This window comes from Podospora pseudocomata (genome assembly GCF_035222375.1).
Source record: "Podospora pseudocomata strain CBS 415.72m chromosome 1 map unlocalized CBS415.72m_1, whole genome shotgun sequence".
NCBI classification, from domain to species: Eukaryota; Fungi; Ascomycota; class Sordariomycetes; order Sordariales; family Podosporaceae; genus Podospora; species Podospora pseudocomata.
The window spans coordinates 709,191-733,196 of NW_026946363.1; the positions used below are offsets into that span (position 1 = coordinate 709,191).

Here is a 24,006-nt window from a genome sequence, read left to right on the forward strand (position 1 = left end):
AGCAAGACGAATCGGTACAGATTGTGCTGATTCAACCTACCTACTTATGTGTTTGGAGTCAACTATCTCTTGGGCCCAGCCTGTCAACAACTCTCGCTTTTTATGTGTAGCTCTACCATCCTGGTAGCCTGACATATCCTCCAAGGTTCCCTGCTTCTCACTCAACTCTGCTTGTGTCTCGCTATAACGCTCGTTGAGGTCTCGTCACAGCATTGACTGCCGTCTTGGCCTGGAGATCAACTCGGCTACACAGCAAGTTAGAAAACAGCTTTGAACTTCTCGTGGAAAATATCCAAAATTTGCTCACCATAATGGACATGTAACCGCAAACTGCAGCAGCCACGGGTCAACGCACGACGGGTGAAAGATATGTCCACATGACAACTTCCGAACATCACCTCCTTCGACAAAGTCCTCGGTGCAGATGGCGCAGCTATGACTTCTTGTTGATGATCGTTTCTTTTCGGGCCTCAGCGTGCCGCTTTCTCTGCGACAGATTAGTTGGCATGTATCAGTGGTAGACAACGAGCAATCTGCAACTTACAACGCGCCATCACTGTGTTCAGTTGATGGAGTCGCTGCCCTGTCCTTCTTCTTCTGAGCCCAGCTCCAAAATCTCAACCTTGTCCTCGTCCATACTGAAACAGATTTTGCTCGTCCCGGACTCTCCAGCTCGTCGATGAGGGCTTCGTTGTACTTGACGACCGGCATCAACTGCAGGGTTTCTTCCCCAACGCCAGCTCTCCCCCCTCGTATCCGCTCGGTGATAGTCTCGCGGATTACTTCGAGGGTTGAGGATCGCTGGGCGACGAAGACGCAACCTAGGATGAGAATGGCGATCATGATGGCGAGAATGACAGAGGTAGCAGGAGGGCCAGCGTGGGGAGAATCGTTGGGGTCGACAGCTGCCATGATCAAGCTGGATAGGAGTGCTCCCGATGATCGAGAGTATATAAATATAGTGGCAGGAATAGACAATCCGTGGGTCCAAAATGCGGCGTCACATAGGGTAGCTGGTTTCAGCAACCCAGAATTATTTGAGAGTCAGGTTCAACGCCAAAACGTTGACGAGAAAGAGGGCGAGCCATGGGTACAGAAAGGCTGGGATGGATGGTATTTGAAGAAGGACAGGCGTAACAATGGGTGCTGCCCATGGTCGGGCCATAATGGTGCTGGTGCAATCCGCGCCACCGTTCATAACTCAGAACTGCCTCGTGGACTTGGACAGTTCATCGTGACACAGACGCCCTCGGGAATCGGTACTTCCACAACCGGTACTTCGGTCATGCTGTGCTTCAGCTTGAAAGCGAAAAGATTGGCGGCGGAACTCAGCGTTCGGCATGCTTCCCCGAGGAGATAGCTTGGGAAAGGGGATGAGGTGATATCGGGGTTGAGCAGTGATCATGATGGAGGGGCGGGAACGGGCACCAATTGCCCCTGACTGATTTAGCTAAATTTGACGTAACAAATAACACTGTGAGACAGATGACAGCCCGCGTTTTTCTTCATGATGAGACGGGATGGAATAGTGAAGGTGGGCGAAGTGTGCTTTATGAGTGATTTGAGTTCTGGGGGCACCTGAGGACTTGTAAGTGGTGTGCAGCCATCATAATGCTTGGCGGGCCAGTGGCGGGCCAATGATGGGCCGCAAAAGCGAGGGAAACAAGAGAAAAGGGAAGGCATAGAGACTTGGGGAACCTGACGCCAGGATCGCATCAAATGGTGGGGATCATGTGTAGCACAAGGGCTCATAGATGAACAGCGACGTGGTTTGTCTGTGTACCAGCAGGCCCATAGAGCTTATAGAAAGAGAGACAGGGCATTTACTCCTGTCAACTGGTGAGAATATTATTCTGCATCACTAGATTTGGAGCGTAGGGATCCCATCGCGACACTTGGCTTGTTCTGGTGTTGATTATTGCTAAACAAGGCTCTGAAAGTGTGCCAGTTTGTCTAAATGTCCTGGAGTAGACGAGCAATGAAGAATTGTAAGCTCAATAATGGTTCATGAACACTCGTTTGATGGCCGAACCAGGCCTCGAAGCGCCGGATGTTGTCACTGAGATGGCGTTGTTAGCGCATAGTGGGGTCTGTTCTAGAACCCCGCCTTCAACGTCGATGGAAAATCGGTGCGGGGCAGAGCTTCCCCATATTCTGGCCAATCACAAGCTCGGATTCCCATCGAAAGACATCGAAAGTCCAGAGCTTTCCATGAGCCTTGTGCGAGGTCTCCGGATACACTCCTGCCCTTTGGTGCTGAAAACCTTCTTCTGCAGCTTGACCTGCCTATTTGTAGACTGTTTCTCTCCCAACAGTCAACAACTCTTCAGACCATAACACCAAGCACACCAAGAGATACCCTTACCTGCTTTTCTTTCCCAGCGATACCCCACCACAGTAACTCAGCACCATGTCCACAGCCGACGAGCTCAAGGCTCTGGGCAACAAGGCCATTGCCGCGAAGAACTTCGACGAGGCCATGTAAGGCTCCCAAAGACCCCATCGCCTTGGCACAGAATACTTCTGGTGGAAAGAGGAAGGACTGTTGCTAACCTACTGGCTGCAGTGACAAGTTCACACAGGCTATCGCCATCGACCCACAAAACCACATCCTCTACAGCAACCGCTCGGCTGCTTATGCTTCGAAGAAGGACTGGGACCACGCCCTCGAGGATGCCCAGAAGACCACAGAACTGAAGCCAGACTGGCCAAAGGGGTGGGGCCGTAAGGGCACCGCGCTGTATGGCAAGGGCGACCTTCTTGGTGCCCACGATGCCTACGAGGAGGGTCTCAAGATCGATCCCAACAATGCTGGCATGAAGAATGATCTTGCTTCGGTCAAGCGTGCAATGGAGGCAGAGGCGGGACCTGGTAAGTGTTGGCATTGTCACTCGGCATGGAAAACGGGATGTTGATAAATGTCTTAGGTTTCGGCGGTGACCCAACTGGCGGTATTGGGCAGATGTTCAGCGACCCGAACCTTATCCAGAAGCTTGCGAGCAACCCAAAGACCAGTGCCTTACTTGCCGACCCGGGCTTTATGGCCAAGCTGCAGGCTATCAAGCAGAACCCCAACAACACACAAGAGCTCTTCAGCGACCCCAGGTTTATTCAAGTGCTGGGCGTCTTGATGGGTGTTGATATGACGATGGCCGATCCTGGCTCCCAACCGGGTGCCTCCGGCTCTGCTAAGGAGGCCGAGGAGGATGTGCCAATGCCGGATGCTAAGCCTGCCGAACCAAAGAAGGCCCCTGAGCCGGAGCCGGAGCCGGAGCCTGAAAACGAGGAGGCCCTGGAGAAGAAGAAGGCAAAGGAGGCTGCCGATAAGGAAAAGCAGCTCGGTACCGAGAACTACAAGAAGCGCAACTTTGACGAGGCTATCAAGCACTACCAGGCTGCGTGGGATCTCCACAAGGACATCACCTACCTCAACAACCTCGGTGCGGCTTACTTCGAGAAGGGTGACTACCAGGCCTGCATCGATACTTGCACTAAGGCTGCTGAAGAAGGTCGTGCTCTCTATGCCGATTTCAAACTCATTGCCAAGTCGTACGCCCGTGTTGGTACTGCTTATGAGAAGCTGGGCGATCTTGCGCAGGCTATCGACTACTACAACATGTCTCTTCGTGAGCACCGGACACCAGATGTGGTCACCAAGGTCCGGAACGCCGAGCGCAACAAGATTGAGGCTGCGCGCAAGGCGTACATCGACCCAGAAAAGGCCGAAGAGGCTCGCGTGGAGGGCAACACGAAGTTCAAAGAGTCGGACTGGCCAGGGGCCGTTGCTGCCTACTCAGAGATGATCAAGCGTGCGCCGGATGATCCTCGCGGATACAGCAACCGCGCGGCTGCCTTCATTAAGCTGCTCGAGTTCCCCAGTGCTCTTGATGACTGCGACGCCGCCATCAAGAAGGACCCCAAGTTCATCCGCGCCTACATTCGCAAGGCTCAGGCCTACTATGGCATGCGCGAGTACAGCAAGTGTGTTGACGCATGCACTGAGGCCCATACCGTGGACAATGAGCACCACAAGGGTGCCAATGCTAAGGAGATTGAGCAGCAGCAGCAAAAGGCGTTCACTGCCATGTACTCGGCGCGCGAGAATGAGACTGAGGAGCAGACCAGAGAGCGTCTGGCCCGTGACCCTGAGGTGAGTTTTTCTGGCCGCTAGTTTGGCAGTTTCGTGATATCTTGACTAACATTTGGGAACAGATCATGGGTATCATGGCTGACCCAGTCATGCAAGCTATCCTACAGCAAGCGCAGTCGGATCCTGCTGCTCTGAACGAGCACATGAGAAACCCTACGGTTCGCACCAAGATCCAGAAGCTGATGGCCGCCGGTGTTATTCGTGTTGGTAGGTAAAGAATGGGTTGGATGGGCTTCGTGACGGAGTAGGGTGTTTGATTCCTCAACTATAATTTCCGGGGTTTTAAAGTGATATCTGGTCGTTAATGAGTTGCATGAGAAATGATTTTGCACTGCTGTAGGAGACATGGCATTCTGACAGAACAATGAGACATCTGTTAAAAGTCATGACTTTATTTTGTTGGTGACTGTGTGACTGTTTCAGATGGTGACGTTGATCAACGGGGATATTCCTTTTGGAAATGTTTAGGGGACTGATGATCGTCACACGTTTGATGGGTGGAAATGGAGCTTGTATAGTGTCACGATCAACGGACATGGGACACCGACAAAGCTGTTAATAAGTTGAAGCCCATTCTAGGTCCGACCTAAATGGTTCGATGACACGGCCAGCTCAGCGTGCTGCCATAAAAGCCATCTTATATGACGCCGTCACAAACGCCTCCCGACTCTTCTTTCCCCATGGGTATCCTTAACCGCCTCAATCCTTCTTAAACAACCTCTGCACCTCCTCACTCTCCACGCTCACGACCCTCACCCCACCAATACTCTCCATCTCCTTTTTGCACTCCTCCCACCCGCCCGGGTTAACGGTCTTGGTCCCCTCCTCAATAATCACCGTCTGGAACCCTTCCTTTGTAGCATCATACGCCGTGTGCTTGACGCAGTAATCCCCCGCCAGCCCGACAACATAGACGTGCGTCACCTTTTCGTCGTGGAGCAGCTTGGCCAGTCCGGAATCGCAGACTCGTTCGCCGGTGGGGGTGGGGGGGAAAGGGTCGAAGAAGGCGGAGTACATCTCCACTCTGGGGTCGAGGCCCTTTTTGATGATGTGGGTGAAGTGTTGGGAGGAGAGCTCGGGGATGAGGGAGGCGCCGGGGGTAGATTGGATGCAGTGGGGGGGCCAGAGAAGGGTGGTGTAGGATTGGGAGGGATTGAGGGGGTTGGTGATTGTGTGCGAGGTGACGAAGGGAGGGGGGTTGGAGGGGTGGTTGGGGGCGAAGGAGATGTGGTTTGGGGGGTGCCAGTCTTGGGTTGCGATTTTGAGGGGGAGGGTGCGGGGGGGAAGGGTGAGGAGGGTGTTGATTAGGGGCGTTATTGTGCGACCGAGGGGGACGGCGAGGGAGCCGGACTAGGGTGGTGGATTGTTAGTAGATGTTTTGTAGATGGGAGATATGGGGAGGAATGTGTATGTGGGAATGTTGTGTGAGGTGATGGGTCAATGAGGTAGTGAGAGGGTGTTGTGAGAGCGAGGTGTGAGAGGTGAGTCGAGGTCAGGAATGGTGAGTGTGAGAGGTGAAAGTGAGCTTGTGAGAGCATGTGTGAGGGGACACGACCCCGCTCAGGAGATTTTTGGGATTCGACTTGTGAAAGATGTAACCAGCCATAATTTCACATGAACTTGAGGAAATGAAATAGTATTGCAAAAGACTGTGTTCATTATATGCAAATGCGGAAGATAGCGTGAGAAATAGCAGGTCGGTGCTTACTGGTGGGCAAAAGTCTTCCTGCATGTCCACCACCAGCAGTGCTGGCCGGAAGCTTGACTGAGAGTCCGCCATGACTACGTTTGCTGTTCGTTGTATTCCGAGGCTGAATTGAATGACTGTAGACTATTCAAGCAGCTGGGTCACTTATACACAAATCAAAGCCACTTGATACTTGGTTGACAATGACCAGTGATGAGGACGGAGGGAGCTTGTCAGGTGCTGTGAGCCTTTCGTCAGCCACACAAGAGGCAGCGAGGCACTCTGAGAGACAAGCCACCCACGACGATAAGAGATAATGCAAGGTCGAGTGGGAGATCTCTTGGCAATCACTGTCAGCAGATGCCCGTCGAATTCTCCCGTTCTGAAGGGGAGTTTCATTTGTTCCAGAAACCCCGTTTGGAATGCTACCATTTTTTGACGCCCGACGCCAACATATGCACATCAAGCAGCTCGGCGAGACAACAGATCAGACGAAGGCCACAGCCGCAGTAGACAGACACCACGACAAGTGTGGTGAAACAGAGCTGACCTCATTGACACATCCGGACGGTGATGTCTAGTTCGGGGCAGGCCCGATGAAAACGTGGGGTTTGAGCAAGGAACGTCAGAATTGAGTTTTTTTCCAAACTGCCAGGCCCAGTTCAAGCATCAGATGGACCCACGCATCGGATCAGATAAGAAAAATGCGGAATTGAGCTTGGGCCAACTCCTTGCTCTTCTCCATTTGCCAAGGGTCGCCAGCGAATTGGCCAATTCATCACTGCCAGCATCCAACGGCATTGACTAGTACTTTTTTTGCTTAAATACGGTGAAGGTTTGTTGGGGTCGGGAAATATCCGCTCCTGGAGCGACTGGGCCTCTCTATTTTTGAGTGACATACCCTTTTTCTTGTGGCAAGTACACAGAACGCCAGGTACAGGTTCAAGAGGCACCGAATGACAGGAAGTGTGGAAGTCCCACCCACACTGTCGGGCCGCCCTTCACCCTCCGGTTCGTGGTGGGGCCATGAATGTACGCAGTAATACCGGTGCAGGGGGGAACCGTTTTCACCACTGCCCAGTTCGTCTCGTGCAATTGTTCGGTCAAGATGCCGGATGGAAAAGAGTTGCCTGAACAGCTTATGGTCTCCTTGATGGTGATGGTTCATACTCGCATTGGTGACGGGCTTGACAGTAGTGCCTTGATCTACGTTACTAGCCACCTTAGCAGTTCTGACGAAGCCAACAAGCTGTTCAAAATTCTAACACCAAGGACAGCGCGTGGACATCAAGGTGGACAATTGCACGGGCCAACGGGTAATTTAATCTCCAATTGCTCGGGACGACGACCTGGTTCCCGGCCTCTGAGGCCTCAATACTTTCTGTACCTTGAGATATTACCGTCAACTGGCAGAGGCGGCGCAGAGATACATGGGCGGCATTGGGCGGCTGATGAAAGCGGGCCAAAGACACTGAGGTCATCTGCAAATCCCCCAACCGAGATCTCGTAACAAACGAAGATCATGAACAATCGTAGGAGTTCCCGCACAATCACAGTCCGTCGCAACAAGGAAATAAACCAAAACGGTGGCCACTGCCTCCCGCCGACTACGGAATTGCACACGCTGGCCAGCACTAGACCCCCAAGGGTCAAGCCTGTGAGCGAAAAAGGGGGTCCAGCATCGCCAACACTGAACAGATGCCATGTGGGTGCCAGGAGGTGCATCGCAAAAGGTGCCAGCTGCCCCGTGAATTGGATGACGGTAATGCCAAGCGGTCCGTTTCCCCATCGAGCGTCCCCCGTTCCAATGGGGTTATGGCAGCATGCAGCGTCCAGCCGGGGATCTGGAACCCTGGGGGGCACTGGAGGATGCACTCGATCAGCTGTTTGGCCGAAGCGTGCCAAGTTTCACCAAAACGGTGGGGCTTGGCTTGTGATGGCCCCATCATCTTGAAATTCTTTTTTAATTCGATCACCGCCTCGGAGCCCCGAGTTTTGGTATCCTTCGTGCCTACCTCACCGATAAGGAGCAAGATTTGTCTCCCCAACCCCCAAGGACACCCTGCCGGCCTCTTTTTTTCTTTTCTTTCTTTCCTTTCTTCGCCGCCACTCCATCTGCCCAATTCAACATTGTTGTTGTTGCTGTCCTTGGACAACACACGACTATCCCCTTTCAACATCGGCGCCAGCATCCGTTTCCTGGTGGATTCGCTTGCACCGACACCCTTCCCAGGTCGCGCCATCCCGAAGCTTCCCCAGCCAGGAAATCTCGGCCAAACCTCCCAACGCTCCGTGCACGCAACAAGCTTCGCGTGACATAACTTCGGCGTTGCGCCAAACCACACTCAAAGCCATCGCGGCTCTCTCGGGCAAACAGTGCAACTGCCAGTTGCTAGACAGTATGTGACTTCCTCCCTCCTTGCCCACACACACCGACCGACACCCACGCAACTCCACCACCCAGGTTGGGCTGGCCATGATGCCGCAACGGGAGATTGGTGCCACGTCCTCTCCCATGATGCTCGTGGACAACTTGTCAAGTCCGTTGTCATCCGAAGTGGTCTTGCTTCATGAAGGGGGGCCATGATCGGCCCGTTGAAACTGGCATGTCACTAACTCTCTCTTCTCAGGCCCAGCTTCCTGTCACATCGCCAACACATCCGTCCAATGCCCGCCGAGCAACGATAGTCGTATACTCTCCAAGGCCGTCATGATTGCTGCAAACCTACTGCCCGCGAGGTTTCGCGGGGAGCAGCCCGCCTCCCAGGCTGCTGCGCCATCCTGGTTCAACAAAAAAGTCACACCGCTTCTTCAGGTTCTGTCGAAGCTTACCTCAACCCACCCAATTCACACCATTGTCGTGGTTGCGCTGCTTGCCAGCTCTTCGTATATCGGCCTTTTGGAGGACAGCCTGTTTGATGCGAGCATAAGTGTAAGGAAGGCGGAATGGTCATCTCTTGTCGAGGGGAGCCGTCGCCTCAGGGTTGGCGAAGACACCGCTTGGAAGTGGCAGAACGATGACTCGGAAGCGCCCATTCCCGAGGGCGCCGACCACCTCGCCCTCTTGACTCTTGTCTTCCCTGAGACCATGTCTTCCGATGCTTCCCGTGTTCCTCCCGTCGTCAACGCCGTTCCAATTCCTCAGAATCTGTCGATCAAGTCGCTTCCATCAACATCCAACTCTTTCAGCACCTACGCCCAGGATAGCGCCCTCGCCTTTTCGATTCCCTACAGCCAGGCCCCCGAATTCCTCTCTGTCGCCCAGGAAATTCCCAACGACGAGTCCGCGCAAGAGAGCAGGGAGACTGAGCATGGCCGGGAACAAAAGATGTGGATCATGAAGGCTGCCAGAGTCCAGACTCGGAGCAGCCTCATCAGATGGGTACACAACGCTTGGGTTGAGTTTACCGACCTTCTCAAGAATGCCGAGACGCTCGATATCGTCATCATGGCTCTCGGCTATATCTCGATGCACCTGACCTTCGTCTCGCTCTTCCTTTCGATGCGCCGCATGGGCTCCAACTTCTGGCTTGCCACCAGCGTCATCTTCTCGTCCGTCTTCTCGTTCCTCTTCGGTCTGTTTGTCACCACCAAGCTCGGTGTCCCGATCTCCATGGTTCTCCTGTCTGAGGGACTTCCATTCCTTGTTGTGACAATTGGCTTTGAGAAGAACATCGTCCTGACAAGAGCGGTTCTCTCGCATGCCATCGAGCATCGAAGACCCGTCAAGGGTGGCAAGCAATCCGCGATTGATGCCTCGAGCGCCATTCAGTCAGCTATTTACCTTGCGATCAAGGAGAAGGGCTTCGATATTGTCAAGGACTATGCTATCGAGGTCGGCATCTTGGTGCTGGGCGCCGCCTCTGGTGTTCAGGGTGGCCTTCAGCAATTCTGCTTCTTGGCCGCGTGGATTCTGTTCTTTGACTGCATCCTGCTCTTTTCCTTCTATACGGCTATTCTCTGCATCAAGTTGGAAATCAACAGGATCAAGCGCCACGTTGAGATGCGCAAGGCTTTGGAGGATGATGGTGTCAGCCACCGCGTCGCTGAGAATGTGGCTCAGAGCAACGATTGGCCCAGAGCAGATGGTCAGGACAAGCCTGGCACCACCATCTTCGGCCGTCAGATCAAGAGCACCCATATCCCCAAATTCAAGGTGCTCATGGTGTCTGGGTTTGTTCTTATCAATGCCCTCAACTTGGCCTCGATTCCCTTCCGCAGCGCCGATTCTATTTCGAACATCTCTTCATGGGCTCGCGGTCTTGGCGGGGTCGTTACGTCGCCCCCTGTTGACCCTTTCAAGGTTGCCTCCAACGGTCTCGAGTTTGTGTTGGAATCTGCCAAGGCTGAGGGTCGTGAGACTGTCGTCACTGTTCTTACCCCGATTCGCTACGAGCTCGAGTTCCCCTCTGTTCACTACGACTTGCCCCAGCAGCTCGACAACGTTGGTGGTGATGATATCACCGAGCTGGGCTACGGTGGTCGCATGGTGGGCGGCATCCTCAAGAGCTTGGAAGATCCAATCCTGTCCAAGTGGATTGTCGTGGCTTTGGCTCTCAGTGTGGCTCTCAACGGATACCTTTTCAACGCCGCCAGGTGGGGCATCAAGGACCCCAATGTCCCAACTCACCCCATCGACCCCAAGGAGCTGGCCGATGCGCAGAGGTTCAACGATACCGAGTCTGCAACCCTCCCTCTGGGCGAATACATTCGCACCTCGCCAACGCCCGCCCCTTCAATCCCGCCTACTCCTGCTTTGACGGATGACGAGGCCGAACCCTCAAAGGAGTCCGGTTCGGAACCTCAAGCTCCCGCTGTCCCTCGCACCCAGGCCGAACTTGAGAAGATGGTTGCCGAGAAGCGCGCACATGAACTCACCGATGCCGAGATCGTTGCTCTTTCCCTTCGTGGCAAGATCCCTGGTTATGCTTTGGAGAAGACGCTCAAGGATTTCACACGCGCTGTCAAGGTCCGCCGCTCCATCATTTCTCGCACCAAGGCTACTTCAGAGCTCACCAACCTTTTGGAACGATCCAAGCTCCCGTACCAGAACTACAACTGGGCTCAGGTGCACGGTGCTTGCTGCGAAAATGTTATTGGATACATGCCCCTCCCGGTCGGTGTTGCCGGCCCCCTTGTCATTGACGGACAGAGCTACTTCATTCCCATGGCTACTACTGAAGGTGTCTTGGTGGCCAGTGCAAGCAGAGGCTGCAAGGCTATCAACTCTGGTGGTGGTGCTGTCACCGTTCTTACCGCCGATGGCATGACCCGTGGTCCTTGCGTCAGCTTCGAGACGCTTGAGAGAGCCGGTTACGCCAAGCTCTGGCTTGATTCCGAGAAGGGTCAAAATGTTATGAAGAAGGCTTTCAACTCTACCAGTCGCTTCGCTCGTCTTGAGACTATGAAGACCGCTATTGCCGGTACGAACCTGTACATCCGTTTCAAGACCACAACCGGTGATGCCATGGGCATGAACATGATTTCCAAGGGTGTCGAGCACGCCCTCAGTGTCATGCGCAACGAAGGCTTCGAGGATATGAACATTGTCACTGTCAGCGGTAACTACTGCACCGACAAGAAGCCTGCTGCCATCAACTGGATCGAGGGCCGTGGCAAGAGTGTTGTCGCTGAGGCCATCATTCCTGCCGAGGTTGTGAAGAGCGTACTGAAGACTGATGTTGACACCATGGTTGCCCTCAATGTCGACAAGAACTTGATTGGTTCCGCCATGGCCGGTTCTGTCGGTGGTTTCAACGCCCATGCTGCCAACATCGTCGCCGCTATTTTCCTCGCAACAGGTCAGGATCCCGCGCAGGTGGTTGAGAGCGCCAACTGCATCACCATCATGAAGAAGTAAGTTTTGGCCTGGTTTTATTGTTGTGAATACACAAATGCTAACGACTCTGTCTCTAGCCTGCGTGGGTCTCTGCAAATATCCGTCTCCATGCCTTCCATCGAAGTCGGCACTCTTGGCGGCGGCACCATCCTCGACCCCCAAGGTTCGATGCTTGACCTTCTCGGCGTCCGTGGCCCTCATCCCACCAGCCCAGGAGAGAACGCCAGGCGGTTGGCTCGCATTGTCGCTGCCGCTGTTCTCGCCGGTGAGCTCTCGCTCTGCAGTGCTCTCGCTGCCGGGCATCTTGTCAAGGCACACATGCAACATAACCGCTCCGCTCCTCCCACAAGGAGCACAACACCAGCTCCCATGACGAGCGGGTTTGAGCGGGCGCCGTCGACCACGGCGCTGAGCGCGGCTGCGATTGAGCGGTCGAGGCGCTGAGGTGTGTCTTGACGTTTATTCTCTGTATATAAGTTTAGACATGGTCAACTGAGGGGTTGTGGAGAGAGATGTTGTATGTAGATATAGACATAAAATTCGGACTGGCCACTGTAGTGATATTTGTGGCGGTTAATACTATTTTTGTTCCAAACAAGCAAAACTCGCGAACTTTTTCAAAAATGAAGGTTTCGAGTTTTCTCATGCGCTTCCTATTCTCATAGGTAGCCAGTGACGCGTTCTGCATGTGCGTTTGTGCTAGGGGGGTTGTTTGGAAGAGGTGAGGATAATTTTGAGTGGTGTATTCACAGGAATGGTTGAACCCAATGATGGGATTCTGATATCTCCGAATTACCTACTCGGATTTACAAATGTCCTGAAACGGATCAGGTCGTTCCATTGAGACCACCTCGTACACTTCTTTTGCCGTGAGGCATTGTCAGACGTTGATTGCACTGTGCTTGCCCGTGTATGGTTTAGGCTGGCTATTTTATGAGAGGCGAAGAAGTTTTTTTTATTAAAAACACAGGGGCCGTTTTCCAGCTGCTGTGGTTTTCTGCTGACTGCCGTGGCTTTGGATGAGAAGGTCTTGCTAATTTGGTGTCACAGCAGGATGGATCATCGGGAACCGAGCCCAGTGTGAGTGAGTCGGCAGTTGTTGAAAGCTTTGCCACGAGGTGTGCGACAAAGAAATACCACCACCACCACCACTTGCAGCCTAAGGAGATGGGAAAGTGGCCCGGAAATAAGAAGCGTGGTTAGTCGCGAAGGCGCGAAAGACGATGGCGGTGGGTGGCTTGCTTGTCTTGTGTGCGGTGAGGGACAGTGTCAAGTCACACCGATTGTTCTTTTTTTCTGCTTCTTTTCCCTTTTTGGGGGGTTGGTTTGTTGGCGAATGGGTTAGGGGAGTTCTTTAGGGAGAGAGCAAGTCGCACATTGTGAGACAAGTTGTGGAAGGGTTGAGCACGTGGTAGTCTGAGATTGGGTTTTGTACATGAGGCTGTCTACATCCTGAGAGGAAAAACTAAAATGAGGGATCAGAAGGGGGAACCGAAAGTCAATGATGACGGTGTGTTTTGTAGGAGGCTCTTGTTCCCCGCGTTGTCGAGCATCGGCACCGGCCGCCGCCCCCATGGTTTGCTGCTGCGTCTGATGTGTCTTTTTTTGCCGATTCGGCTTGACAGAATGTCACCTTCTGATCACCACTCTTTTTCCAACTGTTCGGTATGTGGGATTGACCCACAGCTCTTTCTTTCTGCCTTGCGTAATGGGTAGACTTTCCCATCTTTGCTTTGCCTCCGGAGTTTAGAAAGCCCTGGGTAGCTGTTATTAATCGATAGCGTCTTTGGGCCTAGTGGTGCCGTCATTCATCAAGACATTGCTCCCAGCCTTCTCGCAGTTTTTGCAACGTCTTGTCATCTTTCAACAATTGATGGGGCTTTTTGTTCTTTCCCACGAACTAATATCTACCTCGATACTTGACAGCTCTGCATCCGCCGAGCTCTGCCTTGGACCCGCATCCGTTTGCATCACCGCGCATCTGGCAGTCAAAATAAGCTTTGTGGTCCCCATTGCCGACAGATCCTGGCTGTTGAGGCGGTAGAACTGACGACATTGTTCGACAAAAACGTTGTTAGTGAGGGGTGCTTCCCTCGATCCCGGGACTGGTCGTCCCATCTAGGCCCAGTAGTTGAGAACTCTGCGACTCGAAGGGCTAGCTATAGTCTTGCGATTTGCCCACATCGCCACACTGGGTCGAATAATCTCGACTGACAAGCTTCCACTGTAGGCGCTGGCCACGAAACATTATCGCCATCACTTGCTTACCGACCTATAACATCACGTCCAAACTGCCCAACAGCATCATGGCTGGCGTTGCTGACGACCCAGAAAAGCGCACAACGCCAAGCAGTGGGACAAGTCCCGCGAGCACCATCCGAGTCGACAGAAGCGAAAACCAGTTGGCGCAGTCATCATCAACGTCGAAGGATGAAGTGGGCGAGCTCTCCTCCAAGGCCGATGTGCCGCCTGTCGCAGCCTCGGGACCAGCGCCAGAGGAGTCACGTACCAAGTTAGAAACGACACTGGTCATCACCGCACTGGCGAGCGCGCTCTTCCTTGGCGCACTCGATATCACCATCGTCAGTGTAGCCATTCCGACAATTGCGGAGGAATTCGGCTCGACCGCTGGGTACACATGGATTGGATCGGCATACATGCTCGCCAGCGCGGCCGGCGCGCCGATGTGGGGGAAGATATCTGATATCTGGGGCCGGAAGCCCATCATGCTCATTGCCGTCGGCATTTTTTGGATTGGGTCCCTGCTGAGTGCTCTCAGCAAGAATATTGGCATGCTCATTGCTGCTCGGGCGATCCAGGGCATTGGTGGTGGCGGCATCATCATTCTTGTCAACGTTTGCATCAGCGACCTGTTCTCCATGCGAAAACGAGGTAAGTTAAGAGTTTCCGTTTCAAGAAACCAAGCGTGCTAACGGTCTTGTTAGGTATCTACTTTGGTGTAATGGGAATCGTTTGGGCAGTGGCCAGCGCCGTCGGTCCTGTTCTTGGCGGTGTCTTTACAAGTCAGGTTACCTGGCGGTGGTGTTTCTGGATCAATCTGCCAGTATCTGGCGTTGGGTTTGCGGTGCTGGCTTGGGTGCTGAAGCTGCACAACCCTCGCACCCCGATGCGCCAGGGGCTCGCTGCCGTCGACTGGTTGGGTTCGCTTGCGGTTATCGGCGGAACGCTGATGGTCCTTTTCGGCCTCGAGTTTGGAGGCGTGACCTACCCATGGTCGTCGCCCACCGTCATCTGCTTGATCGTTTTCGGTGTGGTGACGGCTGGCATATTCGTCTTGATCGAATGGAAGGTGGCCAAATTTCCACTGATGCCGTTGCGTCTGTTTCGTCGGCGATCCAGCATTGCCAGTTTGGGTGTTGCTGCTTTTCAGGGCATTGTCTTCATCTCGGGAAGTTACTACCTGCCGCTGTACTTCCAAGCGGTCCTCGGCGCCTCGCCATTGATGTCCGGCATCTACGTCCTGCCTTTTGTCTTGTCTCTCTCAGTTGTCTCTGCCATAACTGGCGTGGTCATCAAGAAGACAGGAAAATACTTGCCTTGTATTATCTTTGGCATGTCTATCATGACTCTGGGTTTCGGGCTTTTTATTGCTCTTGAACCGCAGGCCAACTGGGCCAAGATCGTCGTCTTCCAGCTCATAGCTGGCATCGGTGTGGGGCCAAACTTCCAGGCACCGCTTATTGCGCTTCAAACAACCGTTGGGCCTCGAGATATGGCATCAGCGACGGCAACTTTTGGATTTATCAGGCAGTTGTTCACCGCGATATCTATTGTGATTGGGGGTGTTGTCTTCCAAAATGGGATGGAGGAGCAGTATCCCAGACTGCTAGAGGAAATCGGACCCGATGCTGCGAACATGCTCTCTGGGAGCAACGCGGCTTCCAGCATTGGCTTTGCCATGAGCCTGCCTGAGCGTAGTCGACGAGTTGCCCAAGAAGCCTACTTCAAGAGTCTGAGAACCATGTACATCATGTATGTTGTGTTCGCGGGAGTGGGATTGATCGTCTCCTTCTTTGTTGGGTCCCGCAAGCTGAGCAACGACCACCAAATACACAAAACAGGACTGAAGGACATGAAGGCTGCCAAGGAGAAGGAAAAGCCTCGACTGCCGGTTGATGGCGGTCTAGACGAAGAACAGAGGGTTCCAGAAGGGAACTCCAAGAAACTTCCCAAGGAGTCCAAAGGGGGAAAGAAGGGAGGCAACTCGATGAAATTCTTCTTTGAGTGAAAAGACAAGCATATCGATTTTGGCATGGCGTTCGAGGCGTTTAAGCGAGTCCAAGGGGGCCACGTGGTGGAAGCGTTACATAGCCATGTGAGTGTAGATATTAATCGAGGCTTTTCTCGTGCATGATGTGTTCGATTCGAGGCGCGAACTGCAGCCCAGTGAAGATGAGGGTGGTAGTGAAGGCAGGCAAAAGTGAAGAGGCTCGCGCTAGGGCATTCAGGCAAAAAGCGGGAGTGCGGGGAGGACAGCTACCAGGTACCGGGGAGTCCGCTATATCGAGAGCCGCTATGTCACTGTATCCATCGTTCTTGGCCACTGGACCACGAAGGGACTGTTGCAGACGGATGCAGAGGTCGTCTTCCCGGGTTCCTCTCGTCCGGCGATCGAACGCGGTGGTGGCGTGTCGTGAGGGGCGGGCCGGACTACTTCCACAGCCGGAGCGGGCTACATGGGAGGAAAAATGCAGTCGAAATCCTTAGAAAACCCGTAATATTGGAGCTCAATGAGGCATGATCTTGAAGTGATGGAGAAATAAAATGGGAAGACGGATTTCATGTGAACTGGGGCGGAGACCGCCAGCCGCTGATTCTTGGCATATGCTTGGCTGATGAACTTCATGGCAACTCCTTTCCCACAGATTCAGCTTGAGCACCAGTTCTCAACAAATTTCGACGCCTATATTCACTCGTCGCATGTTCCCAATGGGATTATCTTCATTTTTGAGGGCTTACGAATTGCGGCCCATCAACTAACCACTTTCTAGAACGCGCGTGCACTTCATCGGGAAGGGTCCCGAAAAGGTTGGCACCCCGGTTCCCTTGAAGTCTCCACGGTGTATCCGGAACTTCACTGTCCGCGTAAAACCCGCCCATGGCAACGAAGCGACATGATGGGTAGCTCAACAATGCCATGGAATGGAGGAGAAAGCGGGATCGGTCGAGAATGAAGTATAAGAGGGGCGCCACCAAGACAATATGCTTCGTGAGACTGCAGGCCACCCTCTCCAGTCGGATCAACCTAGCTGTACTCCAAGATGAGGCTCTCAAGCATTACCTCGGGCTTCCTCGCCCTGGTCGGTCTCTCGAACGCCGCCTCCCTTACCCAGATCACCAACTTCGGTTCCAATCCAAGCGGCGCGCGCTTTTACATCTACGTTCCCGATAGACTGGCCTCGAACCCGGCCATCATCACCGCCGTGCACTACTGCAGCGGTACCGCCAGCGCCTTCTACAATGGCAGCCCGTACGCCCGGCTGGCCGATACTCACGGCTTCATTGTCGTGTACCCTGAATCACCGAACTCGGGTGGCTGCTGGGATGTCTCTTCTAACGCTGCTTACACCCGCAACAGCGGCGCCAACAGCCATGCCATTGTCAACATGGTGAACTGGACCATTGAGCGCTACGGCGCCGACAGAAACCGTGTCTTCCTCGCGGGGCTCAGCTCGGGCGCCATGATGACCAACGTTCTTGCTGCGACGTATCCTGATGTCTTCAAGGCTGCCAGCGCCTATGCGGGCGTCCCTGCTGGATGCTTCTACACCGGCACCGTCGCCGGCTGGAACAACACCTGCGCGAACGGCCAGTCGATTACGACCCAGGAGCACTGGGCCCAGACTGCTCGCAACATGTATCCTGGCTACACCGGCCCCAGGCCGAAGATGATGATCTACCACGGCTCTGCTGATGACATTATCTACCCCAGAGTAAGTCCCCCTCACTACCTTTTTTTCTGCCCAAACTTGTGAGCATTTACAAACTATTTTTGCTACAGAACTTCAACGAGACGATGAAGCAGTGGGCTGGTGTACTGGGCTATACCTACGGCTCGCCCCGCCAGACCATCCCCAACAGCCCCTCCGCCCCCTACACCAAGTACGTCTACGGCGACGACCTCGTTGGCATCTACGGTACCGGCATCACCCACAACATCCAGATCAACGGTGCCCTCGACCTTGAGTGGTTCGGCATCACTGGCCAGCCCGCCACTACTTCTTCAGCCAGCGGTCCTACCACCACTCCTGTGTCGTCTAGCACTCTGGTCACTTCTGTCAGGACCACTACTACCTCTGCTCCTCCTGTTGCGACTACCCCTGCGGGTTGCACTTCGCCCAAGTGGGGACAGTGCGGTGGTCAGGGGTGGACTGGGTGCACTGTTTGCGCTGCGGGATCGACTTGCACTTTTGGAAATAACTGGTATTCGCAGTGCTTGTAAGGGGGGGTTTGTACATTGTTGAGGTGGGAGGAAAGCTGGATGGGAGAATAGGTGTATATGATTGAAGCCGTCGCATATATGATGCGTAGAAACTTGCAAGAATATATCGAGAAGTATTAAACAAAGCATTAGTTTTTGGGCAACCCTGAATTTGTGTTACTTCATTTGTGTTTTGGTTCCAAATTTGTGGTCAGGCATGGGCCATGCTCAAGGTGTGCATCGTTTTGCTGAACAGAAATATCAATGTGAAGCATCCCCCCTATCACGATGATCACAATCAACCACAGAAGCTGCAGCATGCATATTCAAGCGGACCTTTTTTTCGGCACCATCAGTTTCCAGTTTTCAAGGCTGCCATACACAGTCACAATTCCTTCACGATGATGAGACCAAAGTTCGCGGGCATCAACCACTGACTTGGTAATTGATCGATTTATAATATATAACTGATAAGGATCTAAGCCTCTTGCAAGTCTTCTAGCCTAGCACGTTTGTGAACATAAATAGCAGGTCCTGTAAAGCAAACTGTTACGTCCCAAGCGTAATACCCCTATACAGGAACCACTGGGTGGTACCCGAGGTGCTGGGCACCTCAGCCAATCATTGGGCCAGGGATGGAAAGACCCACAAGCCCCCGTGCAACCAATCAGGAGTTGCTCAGTCTGCTCAGTCTGCTCAGTGCGCCAAGACCACTGAGCACACTGAGCACACTGAGCAAGGTACAAAGATACTTCAGAAATATATGTAGATAGCTTGACATAAATAGGGGTGAGCGCCGGGCGCTCCCCGTGTCGAGGAATCTGATTCCTCATGCAAGCAATTCAAGTTCATTTGTCTACAATCTACTTTCAGTAGCTCTTTGTTAGAACAACCTGTTGTTGACAGTGAACCCGTGTCTGAGACGCTTGTCACAACCTTCGATCATCCTGTCATATTCACCTTCGGCGTACTGCCTTGCAGTCTGTATCCATTTCTGGTGCAGGTTGTAACACAAACCAATGCGTATCAACCTCTGAACCACACCTAAAGAATAATTAATAGATCTTAAAAGATAGTTAATAAGTTTTATAAGATAGTTAATAGGTTTTAAAAGAAAGTTAACAAATTTCGAAGGATAGTTAATAGGCTTGAATAACGTACATTATAAGCGAGTCGTGGGTACAAGCGAGCCGTGGGTTCTCCACTACCTACCAACAACTATCCTTAATTACTACATACAACACTAGTAACTAACTACAATTTCCTCTGCAATAGATGTATCAGATGATTCTCCAGCCTCCTGGCAAGTGCGCGCGTTATGGCCAGGCTTGCCGCACACACCACAGCACCGAACCTTCGTATGAGACCCCCCTGCACCACTACCATCCGGCCGCATTTCTTGCACTCCCTCTCCACCCACGGCCTTGTTATCCAGTAGATCGTGTGCATCCTGCACAGTAAGTGATCCTCCGAGACGTACGCGTGTTTTTTTTTTTTGGCTCACCGGCGTTTGCTTAGTGCTTCGTTGGCCTTACGGAGCGAAGCGACCTCTGCACGAAGGAGAGCCACCTGGAGCATCATAGCCGTTGTACCCTTAGCAAGCTGGTCTACCGCAGCCAACATTGAACTCGGGGAGCTATTTTGATGATTGGCAATGCGAGTCTTAATAAGCGTTGACTGTGAATTGGCTTCTCGAGGGTTGTGTGGTGTCTGGGAGACCCAAGGTTGTGCAGTGCCAGGCCTTGAGGATGGGGGTGTTGGCGTACGAAGCTTTACATCCAGCTTGGAAAGCACCCTCTCTGGATCGTATGGCACAAGGCCAGCACCCGCAAAGCTACCCTGTATATTCTTCTCCGTTATAGAGGCGAAGAAGGCCTCGCGGAAGGCACAGAGGAACTCGAGCTTGCTTACGTGGTTGATATGCATGCGCATTAAGTCCTCGATCTGGCGGCCGTACGCCTGCTTCAATGGCCCAAAGCAGCCGACATCGAGTGGCTGGAGGTAGTGTGAAGAATGCGGAGGCATGCAGAGCGTGATGATGTTGTTCTGCTGGCAGTAGCGCTCAAATTCAGTCGAGTGGTGGCTTTCGTGGCCGTCGAGGATCAACAACCGGTATATATGCGCTGCCGAAAGTTGGTTTGTTACTGAGAAGCGGCGGGCATGGAAGATCAGAGTCGAGACGCTCGTTGACGTCTACCCAGCGCAGGGGGCCGTGGTTGACCTTTTTGTCGGTGATAGGGTCTATGTCGCCCTGTCGCGGGTGTATCGGGAACCAGTGCCATCTGAGCTGAACCACGGTATAGTTAGAGTCGGTTTCGTCCGGTGAGGTTCCTACAACTTCCAATGAGGACTTCTTTCGTTCCCAGCAATCATGCAAGTACGGGTTTATTGGGATGATGTCGGCGTCGTCTTGCAAAGTCGTCGTAATATTCTTGGGGACTCCCCGTATTCCCATGGGAAGAGCCTGTAGATATTACGTAATGCATTGCCCATGGTGTTCCGATCCGCCACTGAGCTTGTTATGCTGAATGGCACGATGTGTGCTCCAGGGGGGTCTTTCAGCCCTGTAAATACGCATGCGCGGACGCTTCCATCTTTAGCCTGGGGTCGAGATGCGTATTAGTATCAGGGTGTATGTGAAGGGATTATCAAGTGGCCTACCAAATCTGGCTCTTCTCTCCTCCGAGACTCTTTGCCGTTCGAAACGGGAATACCAACCCTGTTGGCGACCCTCCACTTGTTCAGTGCCGCAGTATCTGCTCTGACTAGTACCGTGTTAGGGTTTCATTATCAAGCTCATGTCTGGATAACCAAACTTACAAATGTACAACGGAGGCCTCAGAGTTTCCAGTTCGCACAGAATACGTCTCACTCCCGTACCCTGCATATAAACCTGACCATGAAGCCTTCTAACGTTATCCAGTAGCCCCTTCATCACTGGTAGGGAGACAAACAACCAGACCGAAAATCGCAAAGCCGTGAGCACATCTGGTATATTGCAATGCCCTGCGAGATATTGGAGTTCAGAACTAGCTTTAAAGCCCTTCATTCTAACAAGGCCTTATTTACACTTCAGCCACCACCACCTGGCCACCACGTCAAAGATCACGGCTTTGAAATAGCCCTCTGAATGAGTGGGTCAACTAGCTTAGCAAGGCTTTCAAAATTTCGTTTAGACCTAACTATGGCCTGGCTCTGAAAAGGTTCTGAATGAGTACATTCAGAGGGCCTATTTCTAAACGAAAGATCACGCCCCAACACAATGCATATTTCCGTGACCTGAAATCATTTTTTACTTAGTTTATTCATTTTATCTATCATTTCATCGATTATTAATCTATTATTTCATCTATTATTTTATATGGCTATTTCAGATCAGTACTGCCGGAGATCTTCTCTTCGTCGAGAGTATCACCACTCAAGTGAGCCGATGTGATCCCGTGTCTCTCGAAAAATGCCTCGAAGCCGCGTCTCAGAGCAGCGGAGAGCTGTCCTTGATTCCGATGCTCTGGAGGGGGGCCGGTAACCGGCCCTACAGGATGCTGGCTTTCTGTCAAGAGAAACGTGATGGAGTTATTTTCGGGGCTTGATAATAGTACCAGTGTTAGCTGCTGACAATGGTTACTGTTGGATATCGGAATGCCACCAAAATCCCACGTAGTCCAGAGTCCGACAGTCTCATCCCAAAACTGTGTGAAGAGTGGCTCGTTATTTTCCTGGTCGCTGTTGTTATGGGCCTAGGGCTTGGTATGTGGATTTGAAGATTTGAAGGACACGGCAATACGAAGTGTCTGAGGAGGTGGCTTTCCACGTGGCTTTTCCAAAGGCCAGTGGTTCGGCAAGGTGTCATTTTCCACATGTATGTATGGGAGTCCGCTCCCACTCATCGGACCTGTTCTCTTTTCTTCTCTATCAGTTAATTCAATCCTTTTAAACAGCTTGAATTCCTAGACAGGACCAAATCCCGTATCAGTTGTCGGCAAGTGCGATAAAATCAATCCAGGATGTGTAGCCGTGGGACACCTGGAAACGCCGTAAGTGATCTGAATACTTCTCAGGATGCAGACCTGAGTCCAAAAGATTTGACGTCAAGTAGACAGCGGCGTACTCTAGTAACGGGTATAGAACAAGCGTCTTTTCCGGTTGTCGAGACTCTACCCACCGCCAAGTACACATGACTATCTTGAACAGTTGAGAAATCCCCGCGTGAAGCAATGATTGCGTTTTTGCCAATCAGATTCTTTCCGGATCGGAGGTTGCCAGATGGGGCAGAGAGAACGAGTAAGCGATTCGAAGTTCTTCGAGGGTGAGAGGTCTTGATGCGCCTACGATGAGAGCAAGAAGCCCTCGCGTGCGTTCCATCCCGACATATATGTTGTTTGGTCGTCCATGAAGTCTTGACATGAGCAAGGAGAACAGCCGGGCGTATTCCTGGTCAAGCTCGTGGGGTGCTCTTTGTAAAATAGACTCAATCTCAGTAGGACAGAAGGCTGACCGTAACTCCTTGAAGATGCGTTTGATCCATGGGAACATGACGATTGATCTAGCCTCCAGGTCTGATCTGATGCTGTTGCGCACAGCATCGTCTTTGATGTCAATGCAACTTTCCAGCCCAAAAGATATGAGCTTGGCCAAATCGCTCTGGAGCAAGTCCAGTGTCAGTTCGATATGAGGAGGCCCTTTCTTCAGCACCATTCGTAAACTTGACTGGCGACCAACAAGGAGACAGCGAAAGCGCTCGGTTTGTTCAAGTAACTCAGTTAAGCACCCCAAGGCATCGTTATTCGGGTCGTTCCGGTCATCAAGTGACTCGTCAATGCCGTCCAGAATGCAGAATATCGGATGTTGGCGCTGGTTACAACTTTTTTTTTTTTTGATTTGGATGAGAAGCTCTTTGAAGCTCGTGAGGGCTTCGCGAGCCAAAAGGTGTGGTATCAACGGAATCCGATCCACGGCTGGCAAACCCTTTAGCAGTTGGCACAAGATAGTGTGCATCATCGCATTAACTCGCCGGTCTTTCTCATTGCCTGCCCAAAAGGAAAAGAATAGGGTATCCTTCCCCTGTTTTGAAGCCCCTCTGCCACGGAACTAGCGAGAACAGACTTTCCGCTATCCTTGGCGCTGTGGATGAGGAGAGTTTTCCCTTCGCTGTCCAGAGGGGCATTGGTTGACTGAGCATCACTTCTCGGATCCAACCACCGAGAAAATGCCGGGTGCGCCCATATCCATTCGAGTGTACCGGGTAACCTGTCGGGAATGAAATGAGTGTCGGAGGGCCTGAGGAGCTTCTGAAGCTGGGTTTGCTGTAAAAACGGTGTTTGGCGCTCCAAAAGGCAGGCCTGCAAGGAGGCCTGGAGGCTGTGGAAGCGTTTGGCCTGTTCTTGAAAGTCTTTCTCAAATCTCTTAAGAATAAGGAGTGCCCTCTCATTATTCCAGGCCCTCCATTTTTGCCGTTGACCTCGCCCAGAAGGCGGGCCAAACTGGAGACTTCGTCTTTAGCTTCTCGAAGCAGTCGCTCGATTTCCGCATCATCGGCCGAATTCGCCGGATCAGCTTTGACTCTTTGGAAGACGCCTTCGAGTGTCTTTTCGAGGAGATTCAATTCCGATTGAACTTCGCGGGCGACTAATGCGGTGGGGGTTTTGCTATGAGCTTGGTGGTCTCAGTTGCAGCCTGCCGTACCATCTTGATCAGTGCTGGTATTGTAGCAACAACTCCGACGATTTCCATGATTCTAGGTACTGTAAAGAGTTACCGAGGCAAAGAAGGCCCGAAGTGCTGATTATCTAGAGAAAGAGTTCCGTGAAGAATGATTGAGGGCAAGGGCTTCTTGATGGTGTCAATTCACGGTAAGTTGGGCATCGTTTTCTATCAGACCGCAGAGATTG

General features: G+C 52.5%; 6 protein-coding genes across 6 annotated transcripts; 4 read left to right on the forward strand and 2 right to left on the reverse strand.

The window, feature by feature from the left end:
* Positions 1-36: 36 nt before the first annotated feature.
* On the reverse strand, positions 37-2,004 carry QC762_104820 (uncharacterized protein). The gene is made up of 3 exons (XM_062884877.1): positions 545-2,004; positions 308-487; positions 37-245 (listed from the first exon to the last, which is right to left on the reverse strand). The coding sequence occupies exons 1-3, from the start codon at positions 910-912 to the stop codon at positions 182-184; spliced, it is 612 nt and encodes a 203-aa protein (XP_062747781.1). The 5' UTR covers positions 913-2,004; the 3' UTR covers positions 37-181.
* A 65-nt stretch (positions 2,005-2,069) lies between these two features.
* On the forward strand, positions 2,070-4,538 carry STI1 (Hsp90 cochaperone). The gene is made up of 4 exons (XM_062884878.1): positions 2,070-2,481; positions 2,567-2,871; positions 2,928-4,150; positions 4,213-4,538. The coding sequence occupies exons 1-4, from the start codon at positions 2,411-2,413 to the stop codon at positions 4,363-4,365; spliced, it is 1,752 nt and encodes a 583-aa protein (XP_062747782.1). The 5' UTR covers positions 2,070-2,410; the 3' UTR covers positions 4,366-4,538.
* Position 4,539: 1 nt separating this feature from the next.
* On the reverse strand, positions 4,540-6,444 carry QC762_104840 (Oxidase-like protein). Its single transcript, XM_062884879.1, has 3 exons — positions 6,140-6,444; positions 5,859-5,974; positions 4,540-5,500 (listed from the first exon to the last, which is right to left on the reverse strand). The coding sequence occupies exons 1-3, from the start codon at positions 6,267-6,269 to the stop codon at positions 4,850-4,852; spliced, it is 897 nt and encodes a 298-aa protein (XP_062747783.1). The 5' UTR covers positions 6,270-6,444; the 3' UTR covers positions 4,540-4,849.
* A 1,288-nt stretch (positions 6,445-7,732) lies between these two features.
* HMG1 (3-hydroxy-3-methylglutaryl-coenzyme A (HMG-CoA) reductase isozyme) lies at positions 7,733-12,308 on the forward strand. Its single transcript, XM_062884880.1, has 3 exons — positions 7,733-8,236; positions 8,468-11,693; positions 11,754-12,308. The coding sequence occupies exons 2-3, from the start codon at positions 8,548-8,550 to the stop codon at positions 12,118-12,120; spliced, it is 3,513 nt and encodes a 1,170-aa protein (XP_062747784.1). The 5' UTR covers positions 7,733-8,236; positions 8,468-8,547; the 3' UTR covers positions 12,121-12,308.
* Positions 12,309-12,916: 608 nt separating this feature from the next.
* QC762_104860 (uncharacterized protein) lies at positions 12,917-15,925 on the forward strand (the record flags this gene model as incomplete). The annotated part of the gene is made up of 2 exons (XM_062884881.1): positions 12,917-14,568; positions 14,622-15,925. The coding sequence occupies exons 1-2, from the start codon at positions 13,983-13,985 to the stop codon at positions 15,923-15,925; spliced, it is 1,890 nt and encodes a 629-aa protein (XP_062747785.1). The 5' UTR covers positions 12,917-13,982.
* A 1,033-nt stretch (positions 15,926-16,958) lies between these two features.
* On the forward strand, positions 16,959-18,287 carry QC762_0002400 (uncharacterized protein; the record flags this gene model as incomplete). The annotated part of the gene is made up of 2 exons (XM_062882759.1): positions 16,959-17,630; positions 17,699-18,287. 2 exons carry the CDS (start codon positions 16,959-16,961, stop codon positions 18,137-18,139), a joined length of 1,113 nt encoding a protein of 370 aa, XP_062747786.1. The 3' UTR covers positions 18,140-18,287.
* Positions 18,288-24,006: the final 5,719 nt, after the last annotated feature.

Bases quoted from the DNA above. Each gene is read 5' to 3' on its own strand.
- QC762_104820 (XM_062884877.1), bottom strand. From the start codon at position 912: ATGGCAGCTGTCGACCCCAACGATTCTCCCCACGCTGGCCCTCCTGCT. The intron at 488-544 runs GTAAGTTGCAGA...AATCTGTCGCAG, and splicing joins GAACACAGTGATGGCGCGTT to AGAAAGCGGCACGCTGAGGC. The intron at 246-307 runs GTGAGCAAATTT...CTTGCTGTGTAG, and splicing joins GCGGTTACATGTCCATTATG to CCGAGTTGATCTCCAGGCCA.
- STI1 (XM_062884878.1), top strand. From the start codon at position 2,411: ATGTCCACAGCCGACGAGCTCAAGGCTCTGGGCAACAAGGCCATTGCC. The intron at 2,482-2,566 runs GTAAGGCTCCCA...TACTGGCTGCAG, and splicing joins AAGAACTTCGACGAGGCCAT to TGACAAGTTCACACAGGCTA. The intron at 2,872-2,927 runs GTAAGTGTTGGC...TAAATGTCTTAG, and splicing joins GGAGGCAGAGGCGGGACCTG to GTTTCGGCGGTGACCCAACT.
- QC762_104840 (XM_062884879.1), bottom strand. From the start codon at position 6,269: ATGGTAGCATTCCAAACGGGGTTTCTGGAACAAATGAAACTCCCCTTC. The intron at 5,975-6,139 runs GTGGGTGGCTTG...AATAGTCTACAG, and splicing joins TTGCATTATCTCTTATCGTC to TCATTCAATTCAGCCTCGGA. The intron at 5,501-5,858 runs GTAAGCACCGAC...CCACCACCCTAG, and splicing joins AGGAAGACTTTTGCCCACCA to TCCGGCTCCCTCGCCGTCCC.
- HMG1 (XM_062884880.1), top strand. From the start codon at position 8,548: ATGATTGCTGCAAACCTACTGCCCGCGAGGTTTCGCGGGGAGCAGCCC. The intron at 11,694-11,753 runs GTAAGTTTTGGC...CTCTGTCTCTAG, and splicing joins TGCATCACCATCATGAAGAA to CCTGCGTGGGTCTCTGCAAA.